At 34.3% G+C, this 20,245-nt stretch overlaps 1 protein-coding gene across 9 annotated transcripts in view; it reads left to right on the top strand.

Moving 5' to 3' along the window:
- PCNX1 (pecanex 1) overlaps positions 1 to 20,245 on the top strand; it is a 222,299-nt gene that overhangs the window by 187,424 nt on the left and 14,630 nt on the right. For all 9 annotated transcript variants that reach the window (XM_031952602.1, XM_031952601.1, XM_031952600.1 and 6 more), the window contains 5 exons: positions 2,269 to 2,369; positions 4,999 to 5,149; positions 13,129 to 13,359; positions 14,236 to 14,510; positions 17,934 to 18,139. In XM_031952602.1, coding sequence (XP_031808462.1) covers positions 2,269 to 2,369; positions 4,999 to 5,149; positions 13,129 to 13,359; positions 14,236 to 14,510; positions 17,934 to 18,139 — 964 coding nt within the window. The remainder of the gene's footprint in view (positions 1 to 2,268; positions 2,370 to 4,998; positions 5,150 to 13,128; positions 13,360 to 14,235; positions 14,511 to 17,933; positions 18,140 to 20,245) is intronic.

The raw sequence follows: 20,245 nt of genomic DNA, 5'->3' as shown, positions 1-20,245 counted from the left end.
TGCTCATAGTATTTGTTAAATATGTGTGGAATTAAGTTGCATAATTTTTAATATATTTTCATCATGACCCATATATTTGGCTATTAAGAGAGTTAAGACTTCATGTTCATGAGGAAATAAGGATAGCCTAGCTATTAACTCTGAATATGGTTTGTTGGAAGTATTTTTTTTTTGAATAATAAAATGCCACTGTTTTTTCCTAAAGATGTAATAAACTATTCTATATGCATATTATAGTTGATCATGGTAATTTTACTTCTATTCTCTCAACTGATGATGGATAAATACAGAACTGTTTGTCATAAGCTAGGCTTTCTCAATAGTCTTTATTGTAGTAAAAGTTATATTTACTTATTAGGATGAATACTTCTGTTGGAAACTATTAGAAAAACTGATTTTCAACAAATATAGCAATCTAGTCTTTGACAAACCCAAAGACCCCAGCTTTTGGGATAAGAACTTACTGTTTGATAAAAATTGCTGGGAAAATTGGAAACTAATATGGCAGAAACTAGGCATTGATCCACAGTTAACACCGTATACCAAGATAAGGTCAAAATGGGTTCATGACCTAGGCATAAAGAATGAAATTATTAATAAATTAGAGGAACACAGGATAGTTTACCTCTCAGACCTGTGGAAGGGGAAGGACTTTATGACCAAAGCAGAACTAGAGATCATTACTGATCACAAAATAGAAAATTTCGATTATACCAAACTGAAAAGTTTTTGTACAAACAAAACTAATGCAGACAAGATTAGAAGGGAAGCAATAAACTGGGAAAATATTTTTATAGTCAAAGGTTCTGATAAAGGCCTCATTTCCAAAATATATAGAAAATTAACTCTAATTTATAAAAAAAAATTAAGCCATTCTCCAATTGAAAAATGGTCAAAGGATATGAACAGACAATTCTCAGATGAAGAAACTGAAACTATTTCTAGCCATATGAAAAGATGCTCCAAGTCATTATTAATCAGAGAAATGCAAATTAAGACAACTCTAAGATAACACTACACACCTGTCAGATTGGCTAAGATGACAGGAAAAAATAATGATGATTGTTGGAGGGGATGTGGGAAAACTGGGACATTGATGCATTGTTGGTGGAGTTGTGAACGAATCCAACCATTTTGGAGAGTAGTTTGGAACTATGCTCAAAAAGTTATCAAACTGTGCATACCCTTTGATCCAGCAGTGTTACTACTGGGCTTATATCCCAAAGAGATTATAAAGAAGGGAAAGGGACCTATATGTGCACGAATGCTTGTGGCAGCCCTTTTTGTAGTGGCTAGAAACTGGAAACTGAGTGGATGCCCATCAATTGGAGAATGGCTGAATAAATTGTGGTATATGAATATTATGGAATATTACTGTTCTGTAAGAAATAACCAACAGGATGATTTCAGAAAGGGCTGGAGAGACTTACACGAACTGATGCTGAGTGAAATGAGCAGGACTAGGAGATCATTATATACTTCAACAACAATATTATATGATGACCAGTTCTGATGGACCTGGCCATCCTCAGCAATGAGATCAACCAAATCATTTCCAATGGAGCAGTAATGAACTGAACCAGCTATGCCCAGAGAAAGAACTCTGGGAGATGACTAAAAACCATTACATTGAATTCCCAATCCCTATATTTATGCCCACCTGCACTTTTGATTTCCTTCACAAGCTAATTGTACAATATTTCAAAGTCTGATTCTTTTTGTACAGCAAAATAACATTTTGGTCATGTATACTTATTGTGTATCTAATTTATATTTTAATGTATTTAACATCTACTGGTCATCCTGCCATCTAGGGGAGGGGGTGGAGGGGTAAGAGGTGAAAAATTGGAACAAGAGGTTTGGCAATTGTTAATGCTGTAAAGTTACCCATGCATATAACCTGTAAATAAAAGGCTATTAAATAAAAATTAAAAAAAAAAAAGAACATAAAAAAAAGAAAAAAAAAAAGAAAAACTGATTTTAAAATTTTCTACTTGGTAAACTATAAAATAATGATAATGATTTTATTATATTACATTTTTATAGCACCATACTAAATCTTGGGATCACAAAGTATTCATGGCTTATGCTAATGATTCACTTTCTCTTAGAACTAAATTTATTTTTATTTGGATTTTGTTTGAAGTTGAAGCCATACAACAAATGAGATTTCCTTTATTTTATCTTTCTACTTGAATGCTCCTTCCCTTCAGCCTGAATTATTAGGTAATCATCCATTCTCTTGCTTTTTTCTACTTTTTTCCAAAGCCACTAGATGCAGATAAAGATTCTTCCCTAGTAACTCTTTGTTATGGACTCTGTGTTCTGGGGCGAAGAGCTTTAGGCACTGCTGCTCATCATATGTCTAGGTAAGAAAATATCTCCTCTTTTTTTTTTTTTTTTTTTAAAGATGACAATAGGATGAATTATATGTGAATGTCATCTCTTTATGAAAGTGTCAGTATTTTAATTTCCTACAGAAATCTCTACCATTTTTATTGGTTTAAATTCAGTAACTAAAAAGAGTTAATATTCACATGATTTATGAAATTCATGCTGAGTATGGTCAAACAGAAAGTGCTTGATAAAAAATTTTTAATTATTATAGTATAACATTTATCCAATTCACTATACAGTATAATAACATTAAAAACTAATTCTTTCTTTTCTGTAGTAAGTATTCTCGTTTTAAAATAAATTTAAAATTAATTAAATTAATTTAAAATAAATTTAAACCTCTTATTTTTTAAATACACTAAAACCATCATTTTATCAATAGAAATTTTCGAAATGTGATTTACTTTGTACAATTCTTTCACATAGTTATAAAGTTAGCATTTATAAAATATAAGACTGATTGTGTACTCAAAAACTTTGGTGATTAAAAATTTTGCTCTTTCTAGGATAAAATGTGAATTTTTTCCTTTGTCACTTAAAATCCTTCCCAGTTTGTCTCTCATAGAACATAGAACTTGCCTTCACACATATGACATTTATGCTGTATCAGCCTGTTTGTAGTTTCCCAAAATTGGCCTTTTGCCTTTTGATCTGATTTTTCTTGTACATCATGACAAATATGGAAATATGTTTAGAAGAATTGCACATGTTTAACCTATATTAGATTGTTTACTGTCTATAGGAGGGGTGGAGGAAAGGAGAGCGAAAATTTTAGAACACAAGGTTTTGCATAGGTGAATGTTGAAAACTATCTTTGCATATGTTTGGAAAAATAAAAAGCTATGAAAAAATTCTAGCTGGAACAAATCTCCCCTCAAAACCTACTCTGCCTTATTACTGTGTTCCTATATCTTGTCTCCCCTTTGTTTTTTATCCTTTCTCTCCCTGTGCTTTTCTTTCCTTTCTCTTCCCATTCATACTGATTTGTGTTTATCAGTGTCTGTCTCCTCTGTCACTCTTTTCTCTTCCTTTTTCACCATTCCTTCCTATTTCCTCTTTATATCTTCTCCACTTCTAATTATTAGATCTGAAATATATTTTTACTTTTTGTTTTTGCTGAGAACAGTTTTATAATTCCTTTTCCTAATTTAAAAATTGAGCAAGTTGAATATTTGTTTTCTACTTCTAAGGAAGAAAAAATAAGTTGTTTTTCTGTATGTTATCATCGATTGATTTCTTTTCCCTCATGATTAATGAGAGAGACAAAAGGAGAGAGGAAAAAGAGATAAAGTAAGAATCATTTATTAAGTGCCTTCTAAGTGCCGAGCATTGTACTAAATCCTTTACAGAAATCTTTTTTGTTCTTCACAATAATTCTAGAAGGTAGGTGTTATTATGATGGCCATTTTATAATTAAGGAAATTAAAGCAGACATTGGTTAACTGACTTCTTCAGGTTTAGATAGTAAGTATTTGGATTCAAGTTTTCTTGATTTTAGGCCCCAATGCCTAAGCCATCTAACTGCTAAATATTTTTAAAATTACCCTTCAGAGAAATTGTTTTTAAGTATTACAAATTTAAATAGTATTGTAATGTCTTTCTGTTCTTTCAAAGCTTCTATGAAGACTTCCCTCATCCTCTTAGCTAGAAAGTCTATCCCCATCCAGTCTTTAATTTCTGATGCCTCTCTGACTCTTTTTGTACAACTTGATCATATTGTAACTTTTATTAGAGTTTTATGAATTTATTTTATCTTCTCTTTTCTCATTTCCCTTATTAGAGTACATGCTCTTTGAGTGCTGAGACTGTCATACTTTTCTTTCTGTCTCCAGTGATATTTAATTACTAAAATGAAAGTAGGTATTTAGTAAATAGTTAGATCTTTGAAAGTAGTAAAGATTAAATAAGAAATAATTTTAAAGATTTTTTTAAATCAGTAGCCCATAAAATTGGATTTCATACTCAGTGTGAGTCAATTGGATATTAGGATGGACAAGAAAGCTTATAGACCCTTGGACTACAAGCAGAGAAGCCAAGCTTTACATGTTAAAATTATTTCCTACTCAGATTCAATTCACCCTTCATTTATTCATCTTGCTATATTTTGTTGTTCTGCAGTTGTTTTGATCATGTCCAGTTCCTCATGATGATTTAGGGTCATCTTGGCAAAGATACTGGAGTGGCTAACCATTTCCTTCTCCAGCTCACTTTACAGATGAGAAAACTGAATCAAATAAGTTAAGTGACTTTCCCAAGGTCATCCAGCTAGTCAGTGTCTGATGTTAGATTTGAACTCTGGTTTTCTTGACTCTAGATGGCATGCCACCTAGCTGCCACATGTTTTCCTATATACTTACCTTTCATTCTGTTGCTTTCCATGTAAGTAATTTAAAACAAATATATTTGTAAAAATAAAACACAGGAAAAAAAAGAATTTCATTGTTTTAATTTATGTTTGATACTTTTTTCTTTTAGTCTCATCTTGGTTTGTTTTAAGTTGTAGACACAACCAATTTTTAATTTCTATGGATATAATAGAAGGGATTAGGGGGAAAAAAACATATATATATATATGACTTTCTCTCTCTCCAATAATTACAGTAATTTGGAGTCGTTCCTGTATGGCTTACATGCCTTGTTTAAGGGAGACTTCCGTATTTCTTCAATCAGAGATGAATGGATCTTTGCTGACATGGAATTACTAAGAAAAGTGGTAGTCCCCGGAATCCGCATGTCACTTAAACTTCATCAGGTAAGAAAATGAGATAATTAAGTTAGCCATAACCTAGTCTAAAGTTAAACTCACTATGTCTGCTTTCCAGAGCTGATATATCAGTATACTATTTTTACTTCACTAATACTTTTATAGAATGGGTTGGTCTAAATTAATTGAAATATGATTTTTAAAAAACTTTCTCTTGAGAAAGAGAAGTCTTCATCTCTTTGTGATGGACAGTAGGAGGTCTCCTCTATGGGTTTCTAATATTTTTATGTTTGACTTATTTACATTAGAAGAAAATTGATCTGTTGATGAATTTTAAAAGAATAATTTGGCATCAAGGTAATTTTAGATATGTTGCTCTAGTTCATTTGAGCATAAAAACTGTATTAGTTGTTTGTATTTGTATCCCAGCACTTAGCATAGGGCCTGGATTATAGTGTTTAATACATGTTTTTTTTTCCCCTCTATCCATTATTTCATAATCCTTCTCCCTTGGGTTAATGCAATATAATCTCCTCTCCAGGGTATTAGAGCTTAGCCACTCATTGAATTGCAAATGTTAGTGAAAATAAAAACTACTTTGAATAGAGTTAGTAGTTCTTTAACAGTCTACACAGAGTAATAAAACACTCTTATGAGACCAGATAAAGCTTTTAAACACCTCTAGATCATTTAAAGAATATATCCCCAAATAAGTACTGATACTTCTAATAATTCAACTTGACGTTGTTATCAGATCTGATCAAAACTGTGATATGACTCATTAAAATGCATCTGCTGAGTTCAGCCATCATCATGTCTCCATTATTCTTTTGGAATAAAGGTTAAATTGCTCATTAAGTGATTTGACTATAGTTTAAATGTTGTAATTAAGTTGTTAATTTTTTTTAGTTTCTGTTAAAAGCATTATTAAAATGAAGGTATCATTAAAAAAAATTCTGTGAAGTATGGTGCATTGTTTTTAAGGATACTAGTTAGAGACCCTTCTCTAAACCCAAAATCCATTTAGGATTAGGTAAATGTCTCCAATTAATTCCTGTAGCCAGGAAACAAAAATTGGATTTAAATGATTAAAATACTAGTAGTTTAGTTTAAAACATTTGGCAGGTAAAAATTTCCAGCAAGTGTTTGTTTTATAGATAGCTACTATATGATGCAGAATTTTTTTTTACACAAAGCAAAATTCTCCAAATGCAAAACTCATTTTCAGATTATATTATTCCTGTGAAATAATTTACAACATATTGCTAACTTCCATTAGTAAGGAAAGAAATTTTAGTCATAGTATGTCTTAGTATTATCATCTCTGCACTCTTTATCAGTAGCCTCCCAACTGGATTCCTTGTCTTCATTCTGTGCACACTTCCTGAAGTACTACTTTGAGCAGTTTACTCTCTACCTTTAGTAAAATTTTCATTGTTTCTTAATGCTTTATAGATTAAGTCCAAAGTCCTTACCATGACATTAAAGATTCTGACTAAAAATACCAACCTTTTTATCCATCCTTGTCTCTCTACTTCCTTGCGCATCAAATAAATTGGTGTATTCAATATCTGTCTCTCATGTGCTTATACAATTTGACCCTTGTATCTTTACTCACATGCTTCTCTCTGCCTTAAGTACCCTCTTTCAGTCTCTGCTTCTTGAAATCCTAATCATCTTTGGCTGTGTGTCCCAAGTTTTTCCAGTATGAATGAAATGAGTATTACATTCAGAAAAGATTGAAAATACAATGGAGCCTTTATAGAGCTTTGTGGAGCCCTAAATTTTAGAGTCACTTTTCACTTAGACTGCAGTCCCACAGGGTAAAATGCCTCTGGAATGGCCCTTTTTCAAAGATCATTTCCCTCCTTTGCCCTCGTCAAGTGTAACGACCATGCTAGCACCCAGGACGCCCCAGAATTAGCTAGAGTCAAGATAAGCAAAATTCCATCTTTATTCTTGGTCTTAGACTCAGGACTGAACAGGATGGAAGCAGATTCTCCCCAACTGCCTTCCCCCTTGTCTACCGCTGAGAGTGTGTCCCTGGCTAGCTTTTCTCCACCCCCTAGTCCCTCCTACAATCCTCTATACACCAATCATTGAGCCAGTACGGACAGTGGAAAGAACCATTTTCCAAGTATGTGCCCATAGAGTATCGGTCCAACATTGAATTCAATAATTTCAGCCCTTTACAGTCAAGAATACTTACTTTTTTTTTTTTTTTTTTTTTTTTTTTTTGCTGAGGCAATTGGGGCTAAGTGACTGGCCCAGGGTCACAAAGCTAATAAGTGTTAAGTGTCTGAGGTCAGATTTGAACTCAGATCCTGCTGACTTGAGGGCTGGTGCTCTATCCACTGCGTCACCTAGCTGCCCCAAGAATACTTTTTAAAGGCAGGGTCATACTGATAATTATAGATAAGCTCTAATGGGAGCAGTTAGAATCGGAAGGTCCTGGAACCTGTCATTCTGGGGGAAGGAGTTAAAGGCTAATAACAATTTAGCTACAGCTGAGGCAGAACTTTAGCCAGTACCAAAGCAGCAGGCCTTTTTCCTCTTTGAGTTACACAAATGCTACCATGCTAGCCTGCCACAAACAGCTATCAGCAATCATAAAAGCATTAAATTAGCGCTTGGATTGTTAATCACATTGAAGCCCCATTAAGACTCATTGGGTAGTCATGAAGACAAAAATCAAAGCCATCTAACTTCATTTTCTTTTTTTTTTTAACAAGGTTATTAGGCTTTCAGATCAGAGGAATGCTTTAGATCTAGTCTATCTTTACAAAAGCATTTGAAATGAATTTCACAATTCACAAATATTTCACAATATCCTTATAGAACATATATTTGATGAGAAGTCACCCACTTTATAGGCTGGACCATCTTATTTAAGTATTTGCTAGGGAGCCCATCCTGTTACTATTATCAGGTCATTTCTTCCAGACCATCCTGTTTGCATAGAATGATGTGAAGAGGGATTCCATTGTTAGACCTTCCAGGCCATCTTTTAAGACTATCTTAACATCCCAGTATACATCCTTGTCACTCCCTAGATCCTGTCCACTCCTCCATCTTCCCTGGGCTATAAAAATTCCCATCCCTCCTAAATCAAGTTGCTCAATTAGTATGACTTTGCCTTGCCTAGCCCTATTTTGTTGAGCCCAGGAGCTATTTTACTTAATAAACCCATGAACTATTTCACTTAACAAATGGTAAACCTTTGTAAATTGTGATGGATGTCTCTGATGTAATTTCTTTATACTGCAAATTGAACCAATATAATTTTGTAATATTCTTTTACAATTGTGCTCTCCCAATCTATTTCACATTTCTGTCACTTCTGGTGCCTTTATTTTCACATCTTATCTATCAGAAATAAGGCTTTTATCAGAGAAACTTGATGTAAAATTTGTTTGCTATTAGCTTTCAGCAAAATATAGTTTCCCTGATTATTTCCTTTAATTAGGTCCATTTTTACTTTTGGCACTCAGTATTTGAACCCAGGTTCTCTGATTTGTTTCTAATATTATTTTTATTGTCTTAGTGCTATGACTTCAAGATAGGGGTAGAACATACAACGTTTTTATATATCAAGAAAATTCATTTATGTGAAGAAGCAGAAGCAGTATTGTAATTGTATCACACTATATACTTGTAGACAGAATAATAGCAATCACTAATAGTTAAGGTTTATTAAGTGCTTTACATGCATTATCTATTTTATTTGATTCCCTTTCCTCATCCCAATTACCTGATTTCTGTCTCTTATAAATGCTTCTACTAAATATTGGAGTATATGTGTTTTCCTTTGTAGAATGTAAACACACTGAGGGCAGAGACTATTTTGGGGTTTTGTTTCCTTTCCACTTAGAGAAATTGTTTTACAAATAGAAATTTAACAAATATTTATTGAATTAAATATGTTCTCTACAGTCTACAATAGCGGGTATTTTTTTTTAACCTGACCTGTCATTTCATAAACGTTGGAAGTTTCTGGTGAGTAGCTCCCTCTGTACAGATTTGCACCTTTTTCTTTTTTCTTCCTTGCTGAGGCAATTGGGGTTAAGTGACTTGCCCAGAAAGTATTAATTGTCTAAGGTCAAATTTGAACTCAAATCCTCCTTATTCAGGGGGTGCTCTATCCACTGTGCCACCTAGCTGCCCAAGATTGGCATCCTTTCTGCAAGTCAGTTTTGGATCTCCCTGGCAATCACTGGAAAGGGAGGTAATAATGCCAGATCACACTGTCAGCCTGGGGCAAAGGCAAGACTAGTACCCAGGGCTTCCTGACCTGTAGCCTAAATCTCTACTACATTCTTCTGTCTCTGTAGGTGGTAAATCTTTTAATTATTGTTATTTAAAATTTTATGGAGACAGAAAAAATGTCAAAAAGCTTATCTTGTTACTCATAGCCACTTAACTTTGTATAAGAGACAGAGTTTGAACCCATATTTCTCCTGAGTTGAGCAGTACTTCTACTACATCACACTACTTTTCAGAAAGAAGAAATAAAAGGCTTTTGAGAAACAGACCATGAATGCAAGATAATTGTAATGATGGAATATTTCTCTTATCTAAACATCAGTTAGGGGCAGCAAGGTGGCACTGTGAATAGAGCACCGGCCCTGAAGTCAGGAGGACCCTAGTTCAAATATGACCTCAGACACTTAACACTTCCTAGCTGTGTGACCCTGGGCAAGTCACTTCACCCCAAATGACTCAGCAAAATAATAATAATAATAATAAATAAACATAAGTTAGAGCTCTTTCTCTGCCAAAAGTCAAATAGCTAATAATTTCATGGCTTCCCTTAATGATAATTTTAGCCTTCAAAAGACAGTGGAAACAATGAAAGAAGTTCCTTTTCTGAACCGTATTCTCACCCTGAAAGAAGAATTTTTGTGGAAATAAGTCAAAGTTGTTGCTATTCCATATTAAAATTCATCACTGTGAGAGAAAGGAAAGCTGGAATTGGTTTGACATGGACACCAGGTTTTAGGAGAACAGTTATCAAAGAAATGCTAGTTGGTGTCCCATAGACTAAACTTTTGTGAGGGAAATCACCTCAAAAGAGACAGGGAGACTGTAAATACTAATTATACACACTTGCATAGTGTTTTTAAGTTTCCAAAGTACTTTCTTCATAACATGAATGTGAGGTAGATGGTATTATTGTAGATGTATAGATAGATGGTAGATTATAGATGGTAGAAGTATATTATCTTTCATTTTTCAGATGAAGAAATTGAAGCTCTGAGAGGAAAATAACTGCTCAAGGTCTCAGAACTAGTGTAAGCAGGACTTGAACACAGGTCTCCTATGAATCCAACCTTTTTTATTGTGCTAGCAAAAGTGGCAAATATGATTCCTGATCTTTCCAAGGTTATAGCATACAAGAGAACTAGAATGCTACAACATTAGCTCAGAACACTAGAAAGGGAAATAAATTGAGCCAGTTTTCCAAAAAAAAAAAAGGGAAAAGGTTGGAAGCAGCAAATTATAGGTCAGTAAATTTCAATTTTCTGACAAAATTCCATAATGCATTATTTAAAAAATAGGGGAATATCTATAAACAAAAGCCACAGTAACACTCCATTGCTTATCTAGAACAGCTGGACACACCTTTCTAACTTCATTGATTATTTTTGATAGATATACTGGATTGTTAGAAACAGGATACTATAATCACTAGAGAGTGATGGGCTTGGAGCCAGGAAATCTTGGATATGATGTCTTAGACAAGTAATTTTGTCTTTCTGTGTTCAAACAATTCTCTTGGAATCTGCATTGGGGGAGTGACACTAATCCTGAGAATTTCCCATACTGGTAATATGAATATGAAAATAGTATAGGGAAGCTGTAACTTCACCAATATGGACTAGCCTTCATTTCAGCAGAATAATAACCATGAAAATAGCCAGGGATAAAGTCCAAATTATTGTCCCCTTGCCAGTCCAGTTTCCTTGCCTGGGGCCTGGACTAGCTTTCTTGACATCCTCCAGAATGTGTCTTGGTTTCTGTGGGGGAGGCAGGAGAACCACCATGATGGTCTCTGTCTTGAAGTCTGTCTCATTCTGAAGGCTTGTGCTCCAGCCTCCAGCCACCACAAAAATGGAAGATAGAATGAATGTCTCTCCTTGGCTCTGAGAGCTTGGGCTCCTGCCTCCAGTCTTTTGTCTTCTCCGAGTATGTATCCAGCTGAGTTTGTCCCAGTTTATATGCAGTATACTGAGTATAAACCAACCATTATATCACTAGGGAACCATTATTTGTTGTAAGATTAAATCAGTCATACTGAACTAGAGAACTATTAATCACCGTGCTAAACTAGATAACTATTGTCTCATCAATTCCTCTTAGTTAACACCTTGTAAGAACCCTGGTTTCAGGGTTCTGGCCATTACAATTTGACATGCTGTTCAAATAAAGAAAATGCAGATCTATAAAGTAGTATATGTATAATTAGATTCAAATAAACCTGTAGAGCAGTCATTAATGGTTCATTGTCAGTTTGGAAAGAAGTTTGTCATGGAATGCCTCAGGGATTTGTATTTACCCTTTTCTTTTCAACATTGTCATCATTAATTTGGAGAAAGACAAAATTGCCATGCTTATCAAATTTGCAAACCTAAGGAGAGCTAAAATGGTGGATGACAGTGTCTGGATATTTTTGATAAACTAAAGCATAGCAACTCACACGAAAAAGATTTGGGAATTTTATTGAACTGCAGATTCATTACATGTCAGTTATTTGTTACATTTGTTGAACAAGCAATTTTATTCTACAATTGTGCAGGTCATTGGAAAAAATGGTGCTGCCACCCTAGTCAGATCCCATGCTAGTGCTGTGGTTAGCTCTTATTGTCACATTTAAACTGCACATATACTGAAATTCATGCTGTATACTCATTAATTGTCTTCTCTAAGATTGTGATCTTCTGGAGAGTAGGGACTGTTTATTTCATTTTTAAAAAATCCCAGCACTTAACAAGTACTTTAAAAGATTAGATGACCCTATAGTCAGAAATTTTGTAAAGGTGATCCTATGAGACAGAATAAAATGGCTAATCTCTGAAGTTCCTTACTAAATTCCAAAATTCCATTATCATCTCAATTACTGATTTCAGCTTTTTCCTCTTGGATTTCTATACAGTTGTATGGACTTTGTAATTTGTCTTTAGTTATAATATTGTCAAGAATGGTCCATGGGTTGCTGTGAAAAGGACTGCCAATTTGTCTCCTTCCATTTCAACATGTAGTCCAACATGTAGCAAAGAAAAGGAAAGAGGTCCTCATATTCCTGCCATAACAGAACCTGCTTCCATTGCCCTATAACTAGATATAGGAAGCCAGGAAGTTTTGTTCCTGAAGATCTGAGGTTAGGAACAAACTTTTGAACAGTCTCTTGTTATTGTTCTCTTTTTAATCTTCTGGTCTTGAGCCTCACAAATCCTAGAATCTTTATGGATCACCTAAGGCAGCTTCTCAGTGAAGACTGCCAAATTTGGATCCCTCATCCAGTGCTTTTGAATTTGATGTGTCAATTATGCATCTGTAAGGGAAAATTCTAACCGGATTTGATTAAAAAAAAAAAATCAACAGAAACCTAGTAAAAATTTGTTTTTAGATGACAAGCATGTATGATATAATAGAAATCATTTGCATAGCATTTGTTTTTTTTATATGCAAAATCATATACTCTTTGAGAAAACATCAAATTCAAAATATGTTAAAATTGTCATAACTAATGCGTCATATAACATGTAATAAAATTAGTCATAACACAGTTATATAAGGAAAAGAAGTTATCTTAGATAGACAGCAAAGGCACATTAACATTAAAGCCAGTGCTCCAGAGTTAATCCTCAGATTGATTAATTTCTGAGTAAGTATATTAATGGAAGTTGAATATTACTTTTATGCCAACTCTAAAGGACTTTTATTCCAGAGATGTAGACTTTTAATTTTACATTAAACACTTTTCTTTCTTCTTTAAAAAGTGAATAAATGTTGTTTTCCTTGCTTAGGATCATTTTACTTCTCCAGATGAATATGATGACCCTACTGTTCTTTATGAAGCCATCATGTCTCATGAACAAAATCTGGTAATAGCTCATGAAGGGGACCCTGCTTGGAGAAGTGCAGTCCTCTCTAACTCTCCATCCCTACTTGCTCTACGCCATGTAATGGATGATGGAACCAATGAATACAAAATCATCATGCTCAATAAGCGCTACCTGAGCTTCAGAGTTATCAAAGTAAGTTCCTGATTTACTGATTATACTGATTTATATCACTGAGAATGTTTCATGAGCTTGGAGGCTAGTCTGGCTGGAGGTTTCATCGGGATCATGTCAGCTCTTTATAAATCATCTCAGAATATCTTTTTAAAAAAATGAAACTCTATCCCTTTTCTATGGATAGAATACTATTGCTCCAAAATATGGCAGTACTTTTGAACATTAATATTGACTGATTTAGTCTCATTTCTGAATTTTCATGTACTTTTAAAGCCTTGACATTATTAATTTCAGTGAGTTTAATTATTGATTTGTTAGATTTTGGCACTCTCTTACCCTCTTGACCATGAAGTCTGAGCAGTATCTGTCTTATGAAGTTTTACTACAGTAACAGTAATACCTGGGTAGCAAAAACGTAACTTTTTCTTCATAGTAATTAAGTTTCACTTGCCATTTGTTCTTCAGTCCTCTTGACTTTTTGAACCATAATGATTTCACTTTTCTTTTTTATGGCTCCCAGACTCTTCAGAAGAATTAACTCCCACATTCATACTTGAGTAGTTTGAGATGCTATCAGTTATTTGCAGCTGTTTCTTTCAAAAATGTCTGATAGCCCAGCTTCATTCTGTGGTTTGCATCGTTTAAAGGACTAAATATAGAAAAGAAAAAGCCATCATTCTTGACTTTAATATATGTCAGAAGTAATTGGAACAAGTTTTGTATAGTCTCATTAAATATTTAACAATAGTAACAACATGATAATGGTGAAGGAAATAGGTTAATTTATCTTCATTTATCTTTGTGTACTGATATTCATAGTTTCTTCTTATGATATCTTTTGGAGTTATGAGAAAAACTATGTTTGGTTCTTAGACAATTTTCCCATGTTTACAGGTGAATAAAGAATGTGTTCGTGGCCTTTGGGCAGGACAACAACAGGAACTAGTTTTCTTACGCAACCGTAATCCGGAAAGAGGTAGCATCCAAAATGCAAAGCAAGCTCTCAGAAATATGATTAATTCATCATGTGATCAGCCTATTGGTTACCCCATCTATGTCTCACCCCTGACAACATCATACTCTGACAGCCATGAACAGTTAAAGGACATTCTTGGGGGTCCTATCAGTCTGGGAAATATCAGAAACTTTGTAATATCAACCTGGCACAGGTGAGCTATGGAGAACCAGGGAGGAAGTGGCTGTGTGTGGCACATTTCATGATGTTAAATCTTAGTTCTTTAGGATTTGATAGAATTAGTATCCTCATGATTGATTGTATTGCCTATGGTTTCAGCAACTGAAAGCTAGATACAGTGACATTTGTTACAAGAGATCACAATTATTTCATTACAGAAACATGGGTCTTCTATTTCGTTGTTTTTCTCATTCTAAATTATGACATGTTCTATTACTCAATTGTGTGGGCCAGTTAGCCACACACAAAAAAAAATAGATCATTAATTGAATGATTTTTTTTAATTCAATCCCAGCAGTAGAGAAAGTACTATGTTTATTTAAGGCTCATGATAATGTATGTGCTATAGATGCATGTTGACTTTTCTGACACTGAATCACTGCACAAGGCAAAGGAATCTTTTCCCTATTTTCAGTTCTCTATGTGTGCATATATATACACATCCTTTTCTTTACTGCTTTTCTTCCTTCACACAACCCAGGAAGTTTAAGATGATTGTAGCCTTAGATCATAGAGCAGTTTTTTTTTATTTTTTTTATTATAATAACTTTTTATTGACAGAACCCATGCCAGGGTAATTTTTTACAACATTATCCCTTGCACTCACTTCTGTTCCGATTTTTCCCCTCACTCCCTCCATCCCCTCCCCTAGATGGCAAGCAGTCCTATATATGTTGAATATGTTGCAATATATCCTAGATACAATATATGTGTGTAGAACCAAACAGTTCTCTTGTTGCACAGGGAGAATTGGATTCAGAAGGTAAAAATAACCTGGGAAGAAAAACAAAAATGCAAACAGTTTACATTCATTTCCCAGTGTTCTTTCTTTGGGTGTAGCTGCTTCTGTCTATCATTGATCAGTTGAAACTGAATTAGGTCTCTTTGTCAAAGAAATCCACTTCCATGAGAATACATCTTCATACAGTATCAATGTTGATGTATATAATGATCTCCTGGTTCTGCTCATTTCACTTAGCATCAGTTCATGTAAGTCTCTCCAAACCTCTCTGTATTCATCCTGCTGGTCATTTCTTACAGAACAATAATATTCCATAACATTCATATATACCACAATTTTACCCAACCATTCTCCAATTGATGGGCATCCATTCATTTTCCAGTTTCTAGCCACTACAAACAGGGCTGCCACAAACATTTTAGCACATACTGGTCCCTTTCCCTTCTTTTGTATCTCTTTGGGGTATAAGCCCAGTAGAAACACTGCTTGGGTCAAAGGGTATGCACAGTTTGATAACTTTTTGGGCATAATTCCAAATTACTCTCCAGAATGGTTGGATTCGTTCACAACTCCACCAACAATGCATCAGTGTCCCAGTTTTCCTGCATCCCCTCCAACATTCGACATTATTTTTTCCTGTCATCTTAGCCAATCTTACAGGTATGTAGTGGTATCTCAGAGTTGTCTTAATTTGCATTTCTCTGATCAATAGTGATTTGGAACACTCTTTCATATGATGGTAATAGTTTCAATTTCATCATCTGAAAATTGTCTGTTCATATCCTTTGACCATTTATCAATTGGAGAATGGCAGAGTAGTTTTAGAGACAAGGGAATTTCTAGGTCTTTGAAAAGAAAGACCACAGCCCCTAGAATAATATACATATCAACAAGCCAAATAACTAGGCCTATGGTCACAAATATCATTAATCATAATATTGAACAGAAAGACTGGAATTCAGTAAACTTGCAGATTTTCAGGACTTTGTCTCAATCAAATCTAAACTTGTAACATACAAGAGCCAACATAAAAAATTAATATCAAGGGACTCAATAAAAAATAAATTGTGTTTTTACATGAAAATGTATGTTATATGTTTAAGATTGACATCAATAATTGAGTAACTCAAAAGAAAGATTGAGGCAGAGCTGAGTCTAAAAAGTCAAACTGTCTAGGAAAAGGTAAAAATAGTCATTATAATGCTATATGAATGAGTTGCAGAAGAACTGACAGAGGCATTAGAGGGCAGAGGAGGATTGGTAGTTCTGAAAAACTACTCACATCAGGAAAGAGTTAAATAAGGTGCATATAAGGTGTAAATGCATATATATGTGTGTATGCATGTAGGTGTGTGTACATGGGGGGTGTCTGGGTATGAAAATACACATACACACACACATGTGTTTAACTGTAGCTTGCTTGGGGAAGGTCTAGAGGGAAGATGAAAAGAGATAAAAAGAATAAGTAAAGAATGCACAGCAAAAAACAAGAATAAGCTACAAGGAAGTGAATAAAAGATGGACAGTTATAAATATAGAATCTCTTCTATCATTATATTTGCTTTCCTGAAATTGAAATTTATTGCCACAGCTTTTGAATCTTCCCATGTTTTGTTAGATTACATGGCAATATTTTGGGGTTTTTGTTCTATTTTTTAAATTTTGTAATTAGTTATAAAGGAAGAAAGAAAAATTTTTTTAAAAAGAGAAGAAAGTCAAAGAAATAGGCAACATAAAATATTTCCTTGATTATTTTTAAAAGAAGTATTTGGTCTTGTGATTTAAAGAGCTGTTTGACTAAGAGTCAAACGATATCTTGAATTTTTCCCTAACTCTGTCACAAATCATTTTATCTCTGGCGAGTTATATAACCTCCCACTCACAGACTTGATGTCAATTTAAAATTAATTGTAATACTATATTTTAAAATTATGAGAGTACTGCATTTGCTAATGAAATGCCAATATCTCTGAGGTTTTTCTCTTATTTCCTCCCTTTCTCTTTCTAATCATTTCTAGGCTGTGTCAGGACTCTGATATATCATTTGCTATCCATCACATTTGCTGTATCATAGGCATTAAGGGACAGTCCTTATTATTTTAATGCCAACTTTAATCAGACAAAAGGGAGAATAGAAAATGAGTTAGTGATGGACATAGGTACTTTCTTTTTTAGAATATTATATTGGAAGCTGTCTAAAGAGGCTGAGCTCTTTGTTTTCCCTGGGAGGAAGAAAAGAAACAATGTAAAATGCCAGAGATGGGAAAAGATTTGCAGATTTTTTTTTAGAAGTGCAGGATAGCAGTACAAATTAATGATGTCTTAAAATATGTACATGTTTTAGCCATCAAGCAGATATTGGCAGAAATATCATTTCAAATATACTTTCTATGGTACCCCAGAGTATTATTGCACTACCCTTATTAATGTAAGAAGGATTAAATTTAGGATATATAAAGTGAAGCAGATTGGGTTGGATGGAAAGGGGATGATGGTTCCTAGTTCATTCTTCTAAAAATATAACAAGTTTTTTTTGTGTGTGTTCAGTGTCATTTTGAATAGTTCTATGTGGTAAGCATTATTAAAATTAACTTGGTTAGAATCCATACCTTGAAGTGTCTCACTGAAATGCTCTGGGCTCTGTTTTGTTCACAGGTTAAGAAAAGGTTGTGGAGCTGGCTGTAACAGTGGTGGGAACATTGAAGATTCAGATGCAGGAGGTGGGACTTCCTGCCCTAATAATAATGCAACAAGTGCCAATGAACCTCATAGCAATGTGCTGCAAGGAGGCAATGGAAATTCAGGACAAGGGCCTGGAACTGGGCTCTACCCTCCTATCACATCTCACCTTCCAACACTTGGTAATAATGAGTTTTTTGTGTGTGATGGTGTTAACTTTTTTGCTGTGGTGACAACTATGATTGTGACAGATTCTAAAAGCTGACTTACATAGCTTAATTGCTCTCTCTTTAATAACTCATCCAGAAAACCCTCAAGCCAAAGCATTTTCAGACTAGAAAGGCCCTTAGGGAGAATTTTCTATAGTACTCTCATTTTATAGAAGAGGAAATTTAGACACAAAGAAGTTGAGTCTCCCAAGATTGCACAGCTAGTGACAGTTTGGTTTGAGAAGCTTCTTTTCTTTCCACTATCCCATGGAGCCTCTCAGTCAATTTGATTCCTTTATTCATATTTGCTCTGGCACTTTCTAGGAGTAGCACCATTGATGAACCCTTTCAAATGATTTTTATCCCTTCTGACCTTTTCCTGTTCCTCAGAAAATTCTTTTCTTCATGATTTCTGCCCCATCATGAGATTGAGTTTTTATGTTTTATCTTCATCTAGAGTTTAGTAGAATAAAGACCCCCATTTTCTTTAACTACACTTCTGAGGTCATTAATTTAGAGAGTGCCTAGTGAGGAATTTTCTTTACCAACAATGAAGACTATTGTTTGCAGAGAGTTGCATAGAGTATTGAGAAATGCTCCTATGTGTCAGAGGTAAGTCTTGAACTTGTGTCCTCCTAACTGCTCTCCAGCCACTCTGCAACACTGCTTCTTGTGGTCTTCCATTGCTGATAACATCACAAGTTTCAATACCTGAAAGATATCTTAGCACATGTGAAATCATGCAAAAACATTTCTGTACTAGCCAGATAACAGAAAAGAAAAATAAATAAAGCAAGGAAATTATATCAAAATTCATCAGTTCTCTCTCTGGAGATGGTTAGCATTTTCCATCAAGAGTCCTTCAGAATTATCTTTGATCATTATATTGGTCAGAGTAGCTAAGTCTTTCACAGCTAATGATCATTACAATATTGCTTTTACTATGTACAATGTTCTGTTCATTTTGCATCAGTCATTTCAAATAATATGTCTTCCCATGTTTTCCCCACACCAACTTCCTCATCATTTCTTATAACACAACAATGTTTCATCAAAATCATATACCTTAACTCATTCAGCATCCTCTCAATTTCTAATTTTTTGCTACCATAAAAAGAGGTGCTGTAAATATTTTTGTATGTATCAATCTCCTTCCCTTTTCTTCCCCTCCCCACCCTGGCTTTTTTTTTTAAATTAATCTTTTTGGAATATAGACAGAAACATTCTTCTAAAAGATTAGATCTGATCCCTGCCACTAATAAATATTTTGAGAATCTGACTTCATCAGAATGTGTATTTTTTGTACCAACAAAGATCATAAAAATATCTGTAATTTACTGAAATTTGAAGAATTCATTAACTTGTGGCCAGCTCAGATAGCTCAGATGTTAAATAGCATGGTTTCCAGATCAGTACTTCTATACCCCAAATCCTTATCTTGTTAGGACGTGTCAGAGCTTACACTTAACATGTATTGCCTTTGAGAACATGGTCATCCTTATGCTACAATCTGCAAAAGTACAACTTGTTTTGAAGTGATAGCTGTAAGTAGTATGGGAAAACTTGAAGCCAAGATTATCCGATGTGTCATTGCCCACATCCTGAAAGAACTATGGAATAGAAAAGGGGCTGAAGGAAAAGGTATTGTAATAGGGGCCATTAAATGACTAGTGTTCATTTCTAACTGGAGCCAATTAACACTGAATATTCTATTTTTTTAGTTCAATCAATAAATGTATCAGATCACATCAGTCTCCTTCCTGCTGTACTTGTTTTTAACACTCTTGTTCTGGTGACATGTCTATACTGCTTCTTAGTAAATGTACAAATATATTCTATTCTTCTACAAGTGTATTCTATAAAATAGTTCTCTTAACTTCTAGTCCATCCTATTATGTGCTGCATTCTCAACAAATTTCCTTGCCAATGTATTTTCCTCTTCCTTACTCTAATTGAAACCTGATTTTGCCCTGAGGACACTATTTCTTGCAACCCTCTCTAGTTATCCATGAGAAGAAATTATTCTTTCTCTTATTCTTCTTGATCCAGAAACACATATTCTTTGTTCTCCAGTGCCAT

Source organism: Sarcophilus harrisii, chromosome 2, assembly GCF_902635505.1.
Source record: "Sarcophilus harrisii chromosome 2, mSarHar1.11, whole genome shotgun sequence".
Classification (NCBI taxonomy): Eukaryota; Metazoa; Chordata; class Mammalia; order Dasyuromorphia; family Dasyuridae; genus Sarcophilus; species Sarcophilus harrisii.
Note: the sequence above shows the minus strand (reverse complement) of the source record. Positions and strands in the feature narration are given on the sequence as shown.